Here is a 20,082-nt window from a genome sequence, read left to right as displayed (position 1 = left end):
GTCTTTGCATTGTGCCCCCCCCCCCTCAAAACCTCTCTTTCTCTGGCACGAGAAAGAGAGGTGGGCAGCCATCTTCACGGCAGTGGCGGACAGCTGCCCATCATTGAGTCTGGTTCTGTCCAAGGTTTCTGCCTGTTAAAAGGAAGTTTTTTCTTGTCACTGTCGCCAAATGCTTGCTCATGGTGGGATTTGTTGGGTCTCTGTAATTAATATTAAGGAGTACGGTCTAGACCTGCTCTATAGGAAAAGCGCAATCAGATAACTTCTGTATTGAATTGTTATGATGTTTGGCCTCGCTGGGATAATATACTCCAGACTTTTGATTTGGACTTGGTCCAATTTGGTCTAGATGTGAAAAAAGCTGTGAAATCATCCTTTCTTCATTTTCCAAAATGCAATAAAGGTTTTCCAAATTTGAAAGTGGGTTTCAGACAGTGTTAAGGCTTTACCTAAAATGTCTAACACGCTTTCACAACAGTACGAGGTGCAAAAAAACAGAGGATCGGTTGCTCAGCATTGTAAGTTAAGTTTCCCTTAAGTTTCCCCTTAATTGTTGAATTGGAAGCTGCGAATCAGAAGCTAACTTCATGAGAGTCATCATCTCTCCTCCCCGCTAAATTTTTGCATCTGTCTTCTCACCCAGGTTCAGTGTTTGTAGACACCTTCATATATTCATATATTAGGCTGCATATTATCACAGTTTTAAGTTCTGAGGCACTTTGTCCAAACTGAAACATTGTTTTCTTTTCCCAGCGTCCACCTGTCTGATGAGGAATCAATTACTGTAAATCCTATAATGGCGGGCCAGCCTCTTTCCCTCAACTACAAGCATGAGGAACAATTACCGTAATTCTATAATGGCGGCCAGGTTTGTGCAACGTGCAGTTTGAGGTACTTTGAAATGCAGTGGAGGAGAGGCACTAAGTAGTATAAGATAGAAATACTCAAGCAGAAAGGAACATTGTATTTTACTCACTGCATTTATTTGTTAGAAACCGGTAGGCTACTAGTTATTCAGATTAATAATACAAATGTTATCAACAAATAAAACATGAGGTATAATTAATATAATATAATAATAGATTGCCGGCAGTATATGGGGTGGGCTCCACCTTTACCTGCGACAACATTGAAGTGATGAGCACATTAATGCATCAATAGTTCTAATCTATATATCATCCTGAAATGGACATTTTGTATGACGAGTGCTTTAATTTTTGGTACTTTTGATGCCGCATTGGGGCTGGTCTTCATTTGAGACCCAGCTTCTATTTTATACCGGCTTTATTTTTAGAAATGGGTAGTCAAGACACGCCTAGAGCCCTAGGTATCTCACTCGAGTCCTCCCACGGAAGGGTTCCTCCCAGCTATCAGTGTCATAACAAAGTGCTCTCCTCTGCTGGAAACATCATAAATCAGTCATCAACCAGTCAAGGTCATTACAGACCTCATCATGCTAGTCACGGTCATTGACCTCATTCAGCAGTCTGATCATTGCTGACCTCATCACTAAACATCACAAATCACAAACAACAGTTGCAACAGTTGGCATAACTTTCTCTATGATGAGCTGGTGGATTCTTCTGACACAAGTTCTCAAAAATGCATCCTTCCGTAGCTTTTGGGGGGGCACTACGGCCATTTTTTCCTAGTCACTACAATCCATCCTCAAGCATCTGAATGTGATGGTGCTGGCACTGTAATGTGACTTGCACAGATTCTCTGATACATAATGCATATAACTGGTGGCGGTGTCTTGGTTACATGGCTTTTCATCACGGTATCTATTCAGATCATCGCCGGCAATATTACACGATTCTGGTTATGACAGGCCTATGCCCCAGAAAAAAGCCCCTATGTGATGCTGACCGACTGATGCTGAAACCTGATGTTTACTGTATAAGACAGCTGAAACAGTTTCATCTATCAATCAGTTTGACCACAGGAAGAAGAAAACCATGCCATAACAAAATGGATGCAGTAGCACAAGGTCAGTCCCCTGTATGATTCTGTGGCTTACGAAGTGTCATCAGACTACGCCTAAAGGCAACAGTTTTCATTGCAATCATTTCAAGTTTATTAACACTATCATACAAAGTTATGAGCTTGCACTTTTTCTCTCCAACTGTCTCCTGTAGAAGAATTGTAATGGTGAATTTCTTGAGCAGCCAATTTCAGCTCTGAGTTGAAAATGAAAGGAACTCCAGAATTTCACTTTATTAATGCGTGGTTTCATTGACAGAGTTGCACATACATGTAAAATATGAAGAGATATAAAAGAGGTAGGAAACCAATTTCAGAGTTCATTGCCATAAAATCAAGAGGTGGATGTGGAACTGAAGAGACCAAATACCACAAAAATGAAGCCAGTTTGATGGTGTCTCCAACTCCATCAACACCCATAATCATCAACTACAACTATATTTAGTGAGTATCATTGGTTACATTTAGACAAAAACAATAAAAATTACATGCAATAAGATACCTTCTGTTATGAATTGGCACTATATAAATAAAATTGAATTGAATATTCAACCTAGTGTGAACCACAGTTCATCTCACCATTGCTACATGTAAGAAACATCAGATCTAGGACACAAAGGTTAAAAAAAACAAAAAACCCACAGACCTTATTTTGCTGTTCATGTGACAATCTACCCAGACACAAAGATTGAGGAGAAAAGAGACCAAAGTCACATTTACATTGAGAGATGAAAAGGCACTCACTGTGTTTTTATGTGAACTGCTGACAAGAAAGCAGTCCAGAACTTGTTTGTCCCAGTTTAAGGTGTGACTCAAAAAAATCCAGTTGTGATTTTGTGATATATGGCTGGGACACAGGTATCAAAGGCTCTGAAAGGATAATGAGTGATATGTTTTTTGCTGTAATAGTAAGGAGGCTTCAGGTCACCCTGAAAGGCAGTCAAAGTGGTTCTTCTGGTAGCATTCTTATGGTTTAGTTCGCATTTACAACAATCAGAATTCCGACCAAATCCAGGTCATTTGAATGGAATTATCACTATCAGAAGATTCGGGGGGGTGGCGAGTTCAATTTGACATTGACACACAAATTCATACCATCGACCAATACAAACTGTCTCGACGGTCCTATGAAGAGGCATAGATTCCAAAAATGAGGTAGCTATTGTTTTAGCAATTCTGTTTCATACAGGTCTTCTCATAACAAAATATGTCATGATTAGAGTTCTGCTGATACCCGGGCTGTACCTGACTCTTTAAGACCTGACCCAGCTGAACCCAACTTAACCAAGTTTGAGACCCCAACCTGACTCCAGACCCAGGGGATTACGAACCGCGCAAAGCGGGAAACCTCAGGGGCACCAGAAGTTAGATTGAAGTTGTCAGTTGGATTGTGATTTGTCAGTAGTGACTATGCACCACTGAAGCACAACATCACCTGACATACTAAGGACCTTAAGGTGGGTCCTGTGTTATCTGGGGCCTGTACTTGTACAGGTGCCAAAATAGAGTCGTATAAAAAGGTTTTAAAGACATTTGTGTCTGTGAAGATTCTCAGTCATCCAGGTCAAGGTATATCTAGAAGCACTAAGTCAAAGGCAAATGGACAGCAAACCTGGGGTCTAGTAGTAGCCTATTCTAGGATTGTTGTCTGGGGCCCCAGGCAAAATATAATTAAGATGTCATGTGTATTCGACAGTGTGCTTTTTGTACAGTATAGCACAGAGAGTGGTCAGCAGGGGCCCTCAGCTCATTTTTGCCCCTGGGCCCCATCACAGATTGATCCGTCTGTGCCCGGGTCTATATTTTCCCAACAACAAAAATCCACTCACTTGACTCATACTCTTTCACTGTAGCTAGTGGTTGATTGGATGGTACAGAGCTTGACAATTTGTCTGTCTATCACAGGCTATGAACGTCAAACATGTTCAAGGTGATATTGTGCAGTATGTCAGAAGATCAATCTCTACACTGCACATGGTCTGTGGGATTTTTTAGTTGTTGTCACAACAAGGTCATAATGTTTCCAGGATGTAGAGGCCTATCCCAATTCACTGGAGATTATAAGAAGCTTACCAGCAATTCAAAGCATTAGCTATAAAGAAATTTGTTACTAAATTACATCATAAAATAAGCAAACCTGACATACAGCAACATGACAGCAAGGACCCGGGATTGTGGGTAGCAGAACTCTCGTCATGATACAGGAGTGAGTGAATGGTGTTACTGTGTGTTCTTTGTGTTGCGTGTGCTTCTGGTAGTGCCTATAATTGCAATGACCACTTTCTGGTGAGACCAGGCCCCGAAGGTGTGTTAGCTCAAGTAGAAAGAGTTTCAGCTAAATATTCTGATGTATCACAAAGCTCTATAACTCCACTTCAGGAATTTATGGAGACAACAAGAGAAAAAAATAAGAGGTAGCGGTAGATAATGGCTGGAGCTGCTGCTAAATTTGAAATCACTCTTACACACATATACACAGTCAGTGTCGGCTGTTAGCTAGCTACAAACTTCTGTCAGGTCCATTGGCTGTTTATATACAGGCTGCAAAAAAAAAACAAAAAAAACACTTTACCGGTCAAATTGGTTGCAATAAATGAGACAAACATTTCTCATCAAAAACGTCTGTTAACTGTGGCTGGCGCTCTGGTTTGTTTCCTTTCGTTGCTCCTAGACTCTGACTTTTGAGTAAGTAAGTCCTTTTTCTCGATTCCTTGATTTTCCTGCCACATTACATCAGAAGTCAGCACTCACTAATCAAAATTAGAAAAAAGGAATCAAAGAAAAAGACACAAACAGGGCTGGAGTCAATGAAAATGTAGATAGAAACCACAATTATATGCTAACAATATCTCTTCAACTTTTGGTAAACTGAACCCAGCCCTGTTTTTAAGATTTACTCATCGGATGTTGATATTACTTTTCTAACACTTCAAGAAAACACCTCCTTTCTTTGTCTCATCACCTCTAGAAATTTAATCCTCAAATAACTGACTCCTACATGCTGACTGCAAAAACACAGCTGGCTGAGCCAGTAGATTTTATACCGGAGATAAAGATTGCTCATTTAGCCTGATAACACATTATTGTCAGTCAGATAGGGGATTAAATACTGATCAAGGCAAGGAACCAAAGAACAGAATCTACTGTCCAAATGCAGTTCATTGCTTCCACCTGCGCCACTATGCATTCCTGATTTGAATGCTTTGAGAGAGGAATGCAACATGGTCACAGAGGGGCACTGTAACATCAAAGTGAGGAAGGACTGGGAGTGAGCTTTTTCAGGAGTCAGCATCCCTACAGGAAGTTGGTGGAGTTTTTCGCTCCGTTGATATGGAACTGGTAGGCACCATCAGAGGAGCTGAGAACGTTGCTGGAGGAGGGGGACACAGGAGCCACAGGAGAGGATGCAGCTTCAGCCTGGGAGGTGAAAATAGAACAGCATTTTTATTAGATAAGTCACAGTAGAGATAGAGACAGAAAATGGTGAGGGAGAGAGAGAGGGCCATGCAACAAAGGTCCCTAAGTGGAATTGAACCAGGGACTTCACAGTATATGGTATGCATATTAAGCACTAGACCACCAGATGCCCCTCTTTTTTGCTCTTTAATCAAAGACTAAGCTAGAATGTTCCTGCCCTGAAGCCATTTTTCTGGAAGCTCTCTCCAGAAAGAATTTCAAACACATGCATTGTGCTGAGCCAATGAGGAAAACAGTTAGTTCCTTCACATAGGCAGCACAACAATTTCAGTTAGCCTTTATGAACTGTGATCATCTGACAGCAGAAATAGAATTGATATACTGTATATTAGCGACAGTTAACTAAGTTCTCTGCATCATTCTGACACTCCATGATTGCTTATTTAGTGTTTCACAATGGAAGACTCTGTCAGAGAGCTAATCTGCTAGCATGTTTACTGCCAGCTTACCACTGCGCTGGGCAAGTTGTTATTACAATGTTATTTGATTGACCACAGCGACTGTGGGTTTGACTGTGTTGTTTTATGAGTAGGAATTGATTTTTGAAAATGCCGTTTATTGTATTTTTACCATAGAGACATTGAGCTGTGCCCTCTTCATTATCTGATATTTCTCTAGACATTGCGAATAGAATTGGAGGTCTTTTGCTGGGCGACAGACCCCCCCACCCTGAAAGAAGTTAAAATTTTACAATAATAAAACTGTAATCAGAAATTTTTAGAGCTTCCCCCTAAATGTAAATGCTGATGATTCGAATCATCAGTTGAGAAGGCCCCAAGATTGATCTCACTTTGTAAGTCAAATCACTGCACTTTTTTAAAATCTGCGTCACTGTACACAGCAACGAAGGATAACAACATGACAGGCTGTAAACTTATGACAGGTATGAAGGGGCGAGCCCATTTAGAATTTTGTAAGTCATCAGAAGCTCCTTAAAGCCTGATCTGACAAGGATAGGGAGCCAGTGAAGGGAAGCTAAAATTGGTGTGACGTGATCAAATTTTCTGTTTTTTGTTAAAACTCTAGCTGCAGTATTCTGAACCATTTGAAGACTTTTAGCACTGGCACATGGCCTGACAACAAAGCGTTGCAATAATCAAGTCTGGATGAAACAAAGGCATGAATTAGGATCTCTGCATTAGTCAAGGACAGAAGACCTATTTTAGATGAATGTTGCGTAGGTGGAAAAAGGCGATCTTGGTGATTTCTTTAATGTGCTGATCAAACATAACACCAAGATTCTTGGCTGTCAAACTCTAAGAAATCATGCAGTTGTTGAGAGTTACTGTTATTTGATCAAAATGTCGAGCAGGGCCAATGACCAGCATCTCAGTTTTATCAGAATTTAGGAGCAGGAAATTACGTGACATCCAGGCCTCCAGCAGGCCTCTAATTTAGTAATTTGGGAATGATCATCTGCCTTTACAGGCTCATACAGCTGAGTATCATCAGCGTAGCAGTGGAAATCAATTCCATGACTGAGTATAATTTGGCCAAGAGGTAAAATATAAATAGAGGAAAGCAGAGGGCCAAATACTCAACATGATTAAGTTGCTTAGGTACAGGTACAATCACATGTGAATGTGAATGTGCACTCAGAAAACTGGTGCCACAGTTTGTGTCTGTGTGTTGAAATGCCCCTAGCACACCACACGCTCGATCCTTTTTCACTGACACACATACATGCGCAAGCTTGTGATTCTTCAAACATAACATGCAAATGCATGCATGCACGTGTAACTGAAAATTTCAAATTAGTAGGTTAGTGGTCTGTTTCCTACACAGGGTGTCATGGTTTGGGGTTTTTTGTTAGTTATTTCCTGTTATATTTTGTAACAGTTCTTCCTCATGTGTCTGATATAACTTCACATCCTGCCTTTGTGTGTTTTCCCTCCTGTTTTGATTGTTTGCCCCACCCTGATTAGTTTCACCAGTTATCTCCTCTCACTAGAGTGTTTAGTTCGTGGGTTTCCCAGTGTGACTGGTGTATTTTATTTGTATTTGTGTGGATTCTGGGACAGATTTTGTTTTGGTTTTCTGTTTGCACTGTTTCCTGCATTTGGGTCCACCTGCTCCGCTCTTCCTAACACAGGATGTTTATTACTAATTTATTCTAAAAGCTGTCTGATTTCAGATCAAGATATCTTTCACAAACTACTGCATTGGTAGCTAACTCTTTTCACCCCCCATAGTGTAAGTGTACGTCTACCTGTGGTGTGGCAGTCAGCTGGGGGTCAGCAGGTGAGGAAACCATATTCTCCATCTTGACAGGTTCACTGGCGGCTACTGGTGGAGGACAGCTATACATGACTGGCGCTGGAGCATAGCCCTACACACACACACACACACACACACACACACACACACACACACACACACTTTTTATTTCATGAAGACAAAGCTCTAGGAATGACATGATGTGTTTACAGTGTACTGGCTGGTTACCTGCTGAATGACTTTATGTAGCTGTGCACAAGAGCAAAACACATTTGTATGTGACCTGACTTCATCTCTCAGATTTTTCTTGATCACATGTTCCACCATTTATCATGTAGTAACAGAGCCTGCCAGCTCATTTCAACACAAAGCTGCATTACGTATTTATAAATCTGATTCTATACAAGTGGAAAAAACTGAGCATGAGGACTGGGTTTTTGCTGCATCACATCTGGCTGACATTGTCCCCTTGGTTTACTTCCTGCCTCCTGCTGTGGAAAGAAGGCCTGAATCCTTTAACAAAATTCTCAAGGGAACAATGAGGGGATGCAAATTAGTCAAAATTAAAGATTGTGAATATTGCCACAAAATGACTGTTAAAATCTGAAGCTCATTTTGAAAGACACCAGTATGCAGCCACATAATCATTACAAAACAGTAATATTGATCAGAAAAAAAGGTGTCTGACATAATTAGCTTTTTGGCGCAACACTGATGCAGCACTGCAGATCAAGTTGAAAATAATAGATTCACTTATGTCATTCAATATTACATTACATACATTACAATTACTAAAGTCAATTTGTGCACACTGTCAACATTTATGGTCCATTACTTAATAAAAGGCTAGAGTATGTTTCAGAAATTGAGGTTTGTAAATTCCTACAGTTAAGAGTCAGAACAATAGTTTCTTCTGTCAGTACTATGTGGGTCAGTCAGCTCTTTGTCAGGGAACGCAGACAGTTTTCAAAGCTTTAAGTCTTCCCCTGACCTGAAGCAGCTGAAAAGTCAAAGGTCAAATACTGAAATGACTAGTTTCCCTTGGGATTAATAATGCCGATAAATAAAGTTTTATCTTATATTATCTTCCTTTCAGGAATTCCTGTCAGTTAAAGAGATGGATTGTACCATTGGAGCTACAGGTCCTGGGGGGTACTGGCCTGGTGGTGGACCGTTCCATTGTGGAGGCTGGGCAGAAGCTGGACCAGAAGGAGGGTAGGCAAGGTTATGGGGTGGATAGGCTGGGTTAAAACCCTGCAGAGGGAGACAATCAGGAGTAAGATCAGTAAACAATGAGGGAGGAAGCAGGAAAACAGGAAACCTGCAAAGTCAAGGAAAACACAAAGTAGGTTACTAGCTAAAAAAAAAATCAGCCTTGAATGAAAACTGACTCCAACTAACATCTTTGGATCCAGTGTTGTAAGAGCATGTTAGTCTGAGTTAATCAAGTTTATCCATATTTAAAAAAGCAGGCTTGTAGTGTGATACTAACTGGGGAGGGTGGAGGGCCATTCCACTGTCCTGGGCCAGTGGTCGAAGGGGGAGGATGGACTGTAGGACCCTATACAGGAACACACATACACACACAGACATGTACACAAGAAAAAACACTTGTCTTAGATTAGCATTACACAATCCATTCACCAATAATTCTCCATGCATTAAAAAAATCCAGTGAATACATGTGATAAATTGCATAATGATCGTGTAAATGTGTGTTATGTAATGTCTTATGTACCATGCTAGGGTCGAGGCCATGGTAGTACACCTGCAATCACAGAAAAACAGTTACATTCTTTAATTTAGTAAGTAAACATCAAATTAATACCAGATTCACTTTGAGACATTAATATTAACACTCATACTGTCAGTTATATAAAGACATGTTTGTGAAGTAAGAACAACCATGAATACATAAAAAGTGATCAGTATTAGTATAATCTCACTGCTCCTGGTTGTCCAGGAGTGTTGTAGGTAGGACAAGGTCCAACAGGACCACTGTGAGGATGATGGACTGCATCTGGGGTAGTCTGGAGAGAGAGAGAGAGAGAGGCAGATGATGAGGCAATTCACTGTTTTGGGGCTGCAACTAATAATTATTTTCATTATTAATTATCTGTTGATTATTTATAGAAGTCTACAGCTGCTGGCTGACTGTGTACACCTATGTTTCACAGTGAAATATGGTATGGTATTTGTCCATTTTACCATAATTTAGTGCTTGGTGGAATTATGGTTAATACCTATATTGTTTTGGGGGTAAAGTAATTAATTTAGTACACAGATGCCAAACAAGCAAGAAAACGTGTTTATAAGGGCTGACATTTCAGTCACCTAACACATGTAAAATGATTATTATGTGAATGTAGATTATATACAGTGTTGATATTTGGTGTCTAGGCTCTGACCTCATCACTACCCACAACAAAGAACCAAGCTCAGCAAAGCAGGGAGTGCAGATAATAACTTCCTCCCTAGGGGAAGATAGACTCAGAGCCTACAGGCAGGGCTGGGCCGGATTATTCATATATGGCATCGGGCGGCAGCCTATTTGCTGTGCTGGGGGGGCACCAAATGAATGATTAAGCCAAGACTATTAAAATATTTGTCATATTTTCTATATATGTTATTTACTGGAAGACATCAGTATGTCGTTTAGATTGGAGGCAGTCAACCAGGATAGCTTAGAGCATATATCTACGCATAACATAAAATCATTAGCATCAAAGCAACACTGTCATGTAACATAATCTATCAATATTATCTAGCAAAGCTTAACATCATGAACCACATTGTCACGGATATGCCAGGCTCCACCGTCTGTTAATCAACGGAATTCCTGAATTCCTAGCAACGGCGTCCTGTGGCTCTATCCATTGGCGCTAGACAAGCAGCCCACAGGGCCAAATCCATACCAGGGCACCCGTCTGGCTCGAGGTGGTCCACGCAGTCACCAGATTGCACTCCGGTCTGCCAATCATCAGCCTACACCCCGACCTGCCAGTCTTCAGCCTACTAACCAGCTACTCGCTTGCACCACTGCCCAACTGTTCGCCTGCACCGCTACCCAGCTGCTCGCCTATACTGCCGCCCAGCAGCTTGCCTGCACCGCCACCCAGCAGCTCACCCGCTCCATCGCCCAGCGAGTTCCAGTTCCTGCATCGTGGAGGCCTCCAGTTCCAGTGCCGTGGTGGGCTCCAGTTCCAGCGCCGCAGCAGCCATCGCTCCCTGCTGGATCGCAGCAGCCATCGCTCCCTGCTGAACCGCAGCAGCTCTCCGTTCCCGGACTCCCTACCGGACAGCCACAGCACTCCATTACCGGACTCCCTGCTGGACCGCAGCAGCTCTCCATTCCCGGACTCCCTGCCGGACTGCAGCAGTACCCTGCTCCCGGACTCCCTGCTGGATCGCAGCAGCACCAATCCCTAGCTGCCACTGGATCGCAACCACCTCCCTTTCTGGTTGCATCCATCCGAGGCTCCCAACTCCACACCTGTCCAGACCCTGGGTCGTCCGTCCGAGGCTCCCAACTCCACACCTGTCCAGGCCCTGGGTCATCCGCCCGGATCAACCTGCTCCCCGTGGAGGAGGACAACCACCACGTCAGCGGGGGTTTTCGGCCGTGGAGGGGGGGGGCCCAGTCTTCCCTCCAACGGACTTCCCCATCTCCATACCTGCACACCTGTCTTTTCTGGCTGTAACCAAATAAATACCCATCTGTCTCCACATCAGTGTCTCCTGCCTGTCTGTCCGTAACACACATGGCCCTCAGTTTCAGCCACAGAGAGTGGAGCAGCGGCAGGTCCCTCATCATCTCCAAATGTTACTGAGGACAAGAGGAAGGTGAGCTCACATAGTGGCAACTAAAAGCTATTCCAAGGATGGATCAAGAGAGGAAGGGGGCCATAGAGACTGCTTATGTATAGGGCCCAGAATTTTGTGCTACACTTGTGCCTACAGGTGGATGCTGGGTGGAGAAGCGCCTTTTCAAATGCTAAATGAACATTTTTCAGGACATGCCATAAAACCGCAACATTGCCGATTTGACTCCAGCCAGCAACTTTTGTTGCATGTCATGCCCCCCCACCCCCCCTTCCTGTCTGCCTCTTCACCTCACTCTGTCCAATAAAGGTGAAAAAATGCCCCAAAAATATATTTAAAAAAACCCAAAACAAATCCATTTAAATCATGTTTTATATTTACATTTACAGCTTCAGTTTGTACCTTTACACTTTTACCAAAAACCCATGGAACATTCACTGGGAAATGTGACATCACTGTGAAAATAACATTTACATTATTAATGCAACAAGTTTATGAAAAAATAATGTAAAAAAAAAAATTCTTCAGATGTCAGTTAATACAAGATGGCGCTCCCGTCCTGCCGTCTCCGGTTAAACTGCGCTCTGCTCTTGTTTTCTTTGCACTACTCACTGACTTTTTTGCATCAACATCAACTCAGTGCTGGCTTACAGGAACATGGAGGAGTACAAGAAAGCGTCCTATGACCTGCAGAGAGCGGTGAAGGAGGCTAAGAGGCGATATAGGAACAAAGTGGAGTCCCAATTCAAACAATCGGATGCCAGAAGCATGTGACAGGGACTAAGGACATTAACAAACTACAAAGGGAAACCCCCCTCAAGGTGAGCGCTGATGCTTCGAGGCTAACGACGCTAGCGCTAGCCTACAGGCCCATGCAACAGAAGTGAGTGCCCCAGACATAGAGGATAGAGTGGTCACAGTCTCGGAGCACGACGTGAATAGGGCTTTCAAGAGGAACACCCGGAAGGCAGCAGGACCGGACAGCAGGACCGGACAGCAGGGCCGGACGCGTACTCAAGGCCTGCACATTGTCCCTGTGCCTAAAATCGCTCGACCAGCCTGCCTGAATGACTACCGTCCAGTGGTGCTCACCTCTGTGGTCATGAAATCATTCGAGCGGCCAAATCACCGAGGACCTGACATGGTCTGTCCATATAAACATCCTGGTCAAAAAGGCACAGCAACGCCTTTATCACCTCTGACTGCTGCAGAAATTCAGGATGCCCCCACAGACACTTAAGATATTCTACACCTGTACCGTGGAGAGTATATTGCCAGGTAACATCACCGCCTGGTATGGCAGCAGCACCTAGCAGGACCGCAAGGCCCTGCAGACAGTGGTACAGACAGCTGAACGTACGACGGGGGGTGCACTCCCCAGCCTACAAGACATTTACACCAGGCGGTGCAGGACCAAGGCTGTAAGAATCATAAAGGATTCGAGCCATCCAAACAAGGGAAGTGCTACTGTAGTCACAGTGCCAAAACTCAAGAGGAGCTACTTCCCTCAAGCCACCTGAATCCTGAACAAGGACACTGCCATGGCTCCTGATAGACTACACCTTTGATGTTCCCTTTTGACAATACCTCCACCCTTCCCCTGCATCCCTTTAATATTTGCACCATATTTGTACATTCTGCACAAATGTATCTATCTATTTATCGATCTATCTTTTGTTTTTACACAATTTTATTAATCTATCTTTTGTTGTATATATTACATTTTGTCTATCTACTGTTGAATATATTGCATTTTTGATATTTTTCTGTTATATATATTGCATTTGTGCTATTTTGTTATTTATGTCGAGCACAATACCAGATGGGGCAACAAAGCATTTTGCAGCACAAGGTAGAGATATGTTGAGTATGTGACAATGAAACTTGAAACTTGAGATGGAGTCGTACTTTTCTGTGCCTGTTAGTACCTGTAGCGTTGCTGCAGTGGTGGCTTTCTTCTTGAAAATCTTCTTCCGACAGCAGCAGCAAATCCCAGCAGGGATTCCCAGCAGTAAGAGCAGAGCCATGAGAGGATTTCCTTCTGAATATTCATGATAGTCTGCAGTGGAAAAAAGAGGGACAAAAAGGGAGAAAAAACAGAATCGCCATTAAAATAATGATTCTGTCAAGTGTGATTAGGATTGTACCTGTGACATTGCAGTTATAGGATATTCTTGTAACCCATAAGCCAAAATTAGTAGACAATATCAATAATGTTCCATGTTTTAGCCTATTGACTATAAACTGTGCATTAGAAGGTATCACAAGTCCAGAAATTTCTAGTAACCTGAAAATTACCCATGACTATCTTACCTGAACCAGATATGTGAAAACACACTCACAAGCCGAAACTGACTAGGTACAGTGGGTTTTTATTCTCATATTTCTTTTGTAATTTACGTTCTGTACGGTCTCTGTCCACTTTGGACAGAGCCGCTCTCATTTCTAGGAATCTGACCAAGTTTATTAGTGGACCATGACAACCTAGAGTTGAGACCAAGAGTCAGAGTTGCAGTCCTACACGCTTCTCTGTGCTTCCAGAGCAGTTACCCACCAAAAACTCCTTAGTGACGGTGTCTGCCCTCCGACCACTTAAATTAATAAAATCAAAAATTAACAGAAGAGGAGTTATACATAAAAACCTACAATTTTTTTACCACAGCTGAAATAGCACAACAAAACAGGAGAATTAAATGTGGACTCTTAAACATCAGATCTCTGTCATCTAAGGCGGCAATCAGACAGAGCACGCTTTTTGCAGTGAGATACGTCCAATTGTTTTCTATAGGCAGTAAGTGTTTTGCACACTGCTATGCACCTTGGGCGCTTTGCGTTTTTATTGGAGCGCTCTGAACATAAAGCTGTACTAGTGAACAAATTCATATCAAAGTATCATATTGACTTATAATAACAATAATAATAATACAACTTTATTTATAGAGCACTTATCAAAACAAAGTACAAAGTGCTTCACACACTTTATTTTGTCTTACTGAAACCTGGCTGGGTGATGATGAATATGTTTAAAGTTTATAGTCTAAATTAATCCACTCCGCTAGTCATATTGATACTCACATTCCATTCCCACTATAATTACATTATTACTATTTTAAAAATTTTAGGTAGCATTTGCATTGTGCCTCCCTCCAAAACCTCTCTCTCTCTCTCTCTCTAAACCTCTCTCTCTAAACCTCTTGCTCTCCATCTCTCTCTCTCGCTCGAAACCTCTCCCTCTCTCTCTCTCTTTCTAAACCTCTCCCTCTCTCTCTCCATCTCTTGCTCTCTATCTCTCCCTCCATCTGTCTCTCTCTCTCTCTAGGAAAAGGGCAATGAGATAACTTCTGTTATGAATTGGCGCTATGTAAATAAAATTGAATTAAATTGAATTGAAATTCTTCAAGGCACCGGCCGAGGAGGTGGAGTTGCAGCCATCTTCGACTCAAGCCTATTAATCAACCCTAAACCTAAACTAAATTATAACTCATTCGAAAGCCTTGTTCTTAGTCTTTCACACCCAAACTGGAAAACACTACAGCTAATTCTATTTGTTATTGTGTACCATGCTCCTGGTCCTTATTCTGAATTTTTATCTGAATTATCAGAGATTTTATCAAGTTTAGTCCTTAAAAAAGATAAAGTAATTACAGTTTTTCTCAATTGCTAAAATACAATTTCTGAAACCTTGCTCCATTTTCTGAAACCATTAAACACAAAACCTCATCTTCAAGCACTATTTACAAAACTTCTGACTCCTCTCGCAAAATGAAACTTTCGCCTCAAAACAGTTTTACCTGTGTTCAAAATCAAGCACTGCTCGCAAATCATAAACAAAGTGATCAAAATGATTTACACTATCTGTCACAGCCTCTCATGTCCTCACCAGCCCATAATCACCAACACCTGCTCCTAATTACACTCCTGCCCTTAATCAGCCCCAATCACACCCAGGATAAAATCACTCCACTCTCCACACTCAGGGTCCAACCTCGTTTGTGGATAGGACTCCATGCACCATACCGTTCCCCGTGTGTCTCTCCAGTCCTCCGTGTCATCGCCAGTCCTCAGTTGCTTCTCCATTCCTCCTTGGTCTCTCCGGTCTCCTGTGGCTTCCCTCCGGTAACTTCCCCAGATTCACTCTACCTATCTCCACACTCTCCACTGCTGGCTGTCATCATCAATAAAGACATTCCCTTCCATCTCGGTGTCCTCTGCCTCTCGGTGGCTCAGCCTTCGCCGTCCGTCTCCAGCCCGGAGGTCCATCAGCCAGAGTCCCCAGGCTCAGCCCCGGCCTCCAGCCCGGAGGTCCGCCAGTCGCCTGAATCCCCAGGCTCAGCCCCGGCCTCCAGCCCGGAGGTCCGCCAGTCGCCTGAATCCCCAGGCTCAGCCCCGGCTCCCAGCCCGGAGGTCCGCCAGTCGCCTGAATCCCCAGGCTCAGCCCCGGCTCCCAGCCCGGAGGTCCGCCAGTCGCCTGAATCCCCAGGCTCAGCCCCGGCTCCCAGCCCGGAGGTCCGCCAGTCGCCTGAATCCCCAGGCTCAGCCCCGGCTCCCAGCCCGGAGGTCAGCAGTCAGCCAGTCTCCGCTCCGGCTTCCAGCCCGGAGGTCAGCAGTCAGCCAGTCTCCGCTCCGCCAGAGTCTGCGACGATCTCCCCCCGTCTCCAAGCTCTGGGTCGTCCACCCGGCGAGACCGGACTCCGGTCAGCGTGCTCCCTGGGTTACGGGCCACCGCGTCGGGGGGGTTTCGGCCCTCGGGAGCTGGCCGTGGAGGGGGGGGTACTGTCACAGCACTGCTCGCAAATCATAAACAAAGTGATCAAAATGATTTACACTATCTGTCACAGCCTGTCATGTCCTCACCAGCCCATAATCACCCACACCTGCTCCTAATTACACTCCTGCCCTTAATCAGCCCCAATCACACCCAGGATAAAATCACTCCACTCTCCACACTCAGGGTCCAACCTCGTTTGTGGATAGGACTCCATGCACCATACCGTTCCTGTGTCTCTCCAGTTCCCCGTGTGTTCTCCAGTCCTCAGTGGCTTCTCCATTCCTCCTTGGTCTCTCCGGTCTCCTGTGGCTTCCCTCCGGTAACTTCCCCAGATTCACTCTACCTATCTCCACACTCTCCACTGCTGGCTGTCATCATCAATAAAGACATTCCCTTCCATCTCGGTGTCCTCTGCCTGTTAGTGTCACGCACTATCAAGCAGTCAGTAAACAATACACCAAAAAACCGAAAACACATTGTTCAAAACATAGTTCTCAGGGAGAAGTACATTTTTAATCTCAAAACAAATGTAATATTTCTCCATCATTGTCTTTTGATGAACGAAAACATGTTCTATCATAGTAGCTCAAAATTGATCAGAAATTACTACTCTGCTTTGCTCTTTGCAATTTTTTTTTGTTCTTCCTCCTCCTCTTCCTCCTCGTCGCCCACCTCGCACACACACACTCGTCCTGTCACATTGTTTCTTCTATCCATTCTCAGACTTTCTCCTTCCCACCTTCAACAACCAGTTTGCTCTCTGAACTGGCTTATATTGGCTGTGTCACATCATTTGAAACAGGTTACGACAATTTTGAGTGGTTGTGTTCAATCAGTGACATGTGTTCTCTATTTGAATTTCATTGTTGCCACTTGTGTTTACCAGTATGGATGACATGTGCATTAGAGTGCAGAATGTGTTTAGAGTTTTGCTGAAAAGTCTAAATGAGATCTGCAAATTGTGTTTTACCATGTGAAATGGTTTAAGGTATTGACAACAGACTGCACGATCAGCTAAATGAGGTCAGGCAACTGAGAACTTTGTTCAGCCAATGGGTTTGTGTTTTAGCAATTGAGAAACTGTATTGTAGGTAATTTCAATATCCATGTGGACGTTGAAAATGATAGCCTTAGTACTGCATTTATCTCATTAATAGATTTGATTGGCTTCTCTAAGAGTGTACATAAACCCATTCACTGTTTTAACCACCCCCTCGACCTTGTTTTGGCATATGGCATTGAAAATGAACAATTTATAGTTTTTCTACAGAATCCTTCTTTATCGGTCTTACAGTACATGTAATGTGTCAACAGAGGACTCCTATGATAATGTAAGTCCCTCCCAGATTGATCATCTAGTTGATAGTGCTGCAGGCTCACTGCAAATGACACTCAACTCTATTGCCCCTCTAAAAAAGAGGTTAGCTCCATGGTATAACCCCCAAACCTGCAAATTAAAGCAAGCATTACAAAAACTTGAAAGAAAATGGCGTTCCACCAATCTGGAAGAATCTCATTTAGTCTGGCAATATAGTCTTAAAACATACAGGAAGGCCCTCCGTAATGCCAGAGCAGCTTACTACTCATCATTAATAGATGAAAATAAAAACAACCCCAGGTTTCTTTTCAGCACTGTTGCCAGGCTGACAGAATCGCAGCTCCATTGAGCCATGTATTCCTATAGCCCTCAGTAGTAACGACTTCATGAGCTTTTTTAATGATAAACTTTTAATTATTAGAGACAAAATTCATCACGTCCTGCCTTCAACTGGTACCAATTTATCTTCAAACACAGGAACCTTAAAAACAGCTGTAAAACCTGATATATATTTAGACTGCTTTTCTCCTATCAGCGTTCTCCAACTAACTTCAATGATTAATTCATCTAAGCCATCAACTTGTCTCCCCATCCCAACTAGGCTGCTTATAGAAGTTTTACCCTTAGTTAGCACTTCTTTACTAGAAATGATCAATCTGCTTTATTAACAGGCTATGTACCACAGTCTTTTAAAGTAGCTGTAATTAAACCTATTCTTAAAAAGCCCACTCTACACTCTCCAGGGGTTTTAGCCAACTATAGACCTATATATAACGTTCCCTTTCTCTCTAAGATCCTTGAGAAAGCAGTCGCCAATCAGTTGAGTGACTTTCTACATAACAATAGTTTATTTGAGGATTTTCAGTCAGATTTAGAGTGCATCATAGCACAGAGACAGCACTGGTGAAAATTGCAAATGACCTTCTAATTGCATCAGACTGGAAGATTTAATTGGCATTAAAGGAACCGCACTAAGCTGGTTTAAATCCTATCTATCAGATCGATCTCAGTTTGTACATGTTAACGGTGAGTCCTCCATGCACACCAAAGTTAGTCACGGAGTTTTGCAAGGTTCTGTGCTTGGACCAATTCTATTCACCTTATATATGCTTCCATTAGGCAATATTATTAGGAAACACTCCATAAACGTTCACTGTTATGCAGATGATACCCAATTATATCTATCAATCAAGCCAGATGAAACTAAGTTAGCTAAACAAAAACCTGGATGAACTGTAATTTTCTGATGTTAAACTCTGACAAAACTGAAGTTATTGTACTTGGCCCCAAACACCTCCGAGACACATTATCTAAAGATATAGGTACTCTAGATGGCATTGCCCTGGCCTCCAGCAGCACTGTAAGGAACCTCAGAGTTATCTTTGATCAGGATATGTGATTTAACTCCCACATAAAACAAATTTCAAGGACCGCCTTTTTTCACTCCCAAGTCTCAAGTTTGTGATGTTGTCCTAAGTTTTAATCTGTTTGCTAAGGCCACCAGGCACTAAGTGCAGCTTTTCTCTTGCTGCTTTGGGACCTATTAAAAGAAGCTCATTTCCTCATTTAGCTTTAAAAAGTTTTTTACCCACCCATGTGTTAATGTCAGTGAGACAGGCAATGAGACCATGCAGTGTACTGGGGCCATTTGGCATGACAGAGATGTACAATTGTGTATTATCAGCATAAAAATGGTAGTTGGCATGATGATGGTTAATTATGTTTCCAAGTGGGAGCTTATATAATGAAAACAAAATTGGGCCGAGAATGCTTCCTCAAGGAATACCATATTCAATTCCACAAGTCTCTGATATATAAGCACCCAGGCTGAAAAAAAGACTGTCTACCAGTTAAATAAGACTGAAACCAAGCTAATTTCCCAATTCTGTCAATTAAAATTTTGTGGTTGATTGTGTCGAATGCTGCACTGAGGCCTAAGAGAAGAAGGACAGACACATTGTTTGCATCCACAATTCTCAGATCATTTACAACTTTCAGTAGGGCAGTCTCTCTGCTATAGTTTGCTCAATAACCAGATTGGAGTTTTTCTAAAATGCCATTGTTGTTTAGATGAACAAGATTTTCTTTATGTTTACCAAGGAAAGGTAGATTATAAATTGGTCTGTAAGCCACCGTGGGGAACCATCAAGCAGCCAAATCCACAGCTGTTCAGTTACAATCTCATCGCCCCAATCGAGTAAGAGTGGCCACTTGTAAAGGAGAATTGTGCATCTCCTATTTCTTCCTGAACTTCCACTTGTTCACCCGTTAGTTCCCAAAGCAGGAGAGTTCACAACAGCGGAGCTCAACTAAATTACATGCCTCATTCAGAGCTGTCATCCCTGGTCCCATGCACAGGTACCCAAATTATATCATCTCATCAAAATCTCCAAACGGACAGTGGTCAGCCTCCAGAGAGCTTTGAGTTTCTATCACTGCTGATACATATAAAAAAAACAATTATCTGATCTTCTCACCATTTCCTGTAGATCACAAT

General features: G+C 42.7%; 1 protein-coding gene across 1 annotated transcript in view; it reads right to left on the bottom strand.

Moving 5' to 3' along the window:
* Window positions 1-2,202: 2,202 nt before the first annotated feature.
* wu:fc21g02 (formin-A) overlaps window positions 2,203-20,082 on the bottom strand; it is a 39,609-nt gene continuing 21,729 nt past the window's right edge. Inside the window, exons 7-13 of the mRNA XM_044186087.1 lie at window positions 13,428-13,558; window positions 9,624-9,707; window positions 9,416-9,445; window positions 9,170-9,238; window positions 8,806-8,931; window positions 7,670-7,789; window positions 2,203-5,400 (exon numbers count right to left, since the gene is read on the bottom strand). Of these exons, the coding sequence (XP_044042022.1) occupies window positions 5,278-5,400; window positions 7,670-7,789; window positions 8,806-8,931; window positions 9,170-9,238; window positions 9,416-9,445; window positions 9,624-9,707; window positions 13,428-13,558 (683 nt within the window). The 3' untranslated portion in view covers window positions 2,203-5,277. The remainder of the gene's footprint in view (window positions 5,401-7,669; window positions 7,790-8,805; window positions 8,932-9,169; window positions 9,239-9,415; window positions 9,446-9,623; window positions 9,708-13,427; window positions 13,559-20,082) is intronic.

The sequence above is a fragment of the Siniperca chuatsi genome, linkage group LG3 (genome assembly GCF_020085105.1).
Source record: "Siniperca chuatsi isolate FFG_IHB_CAS linkage group LG3, ASM2008510v1, whole genome shotgun sequence".
Classification (NCBI taxonomy): domain Eukaryota; kingdom Metazoa; phylum Chordata; class Actinopteri; order Centrarchiformes; family Sinipercidae; genus Siniperca; species Siniperca chuatsi.
Note: the sequence above shows the minus strand (reverse complement) of the source record. Positions and strands in the feature narration are given on the sequence as shown.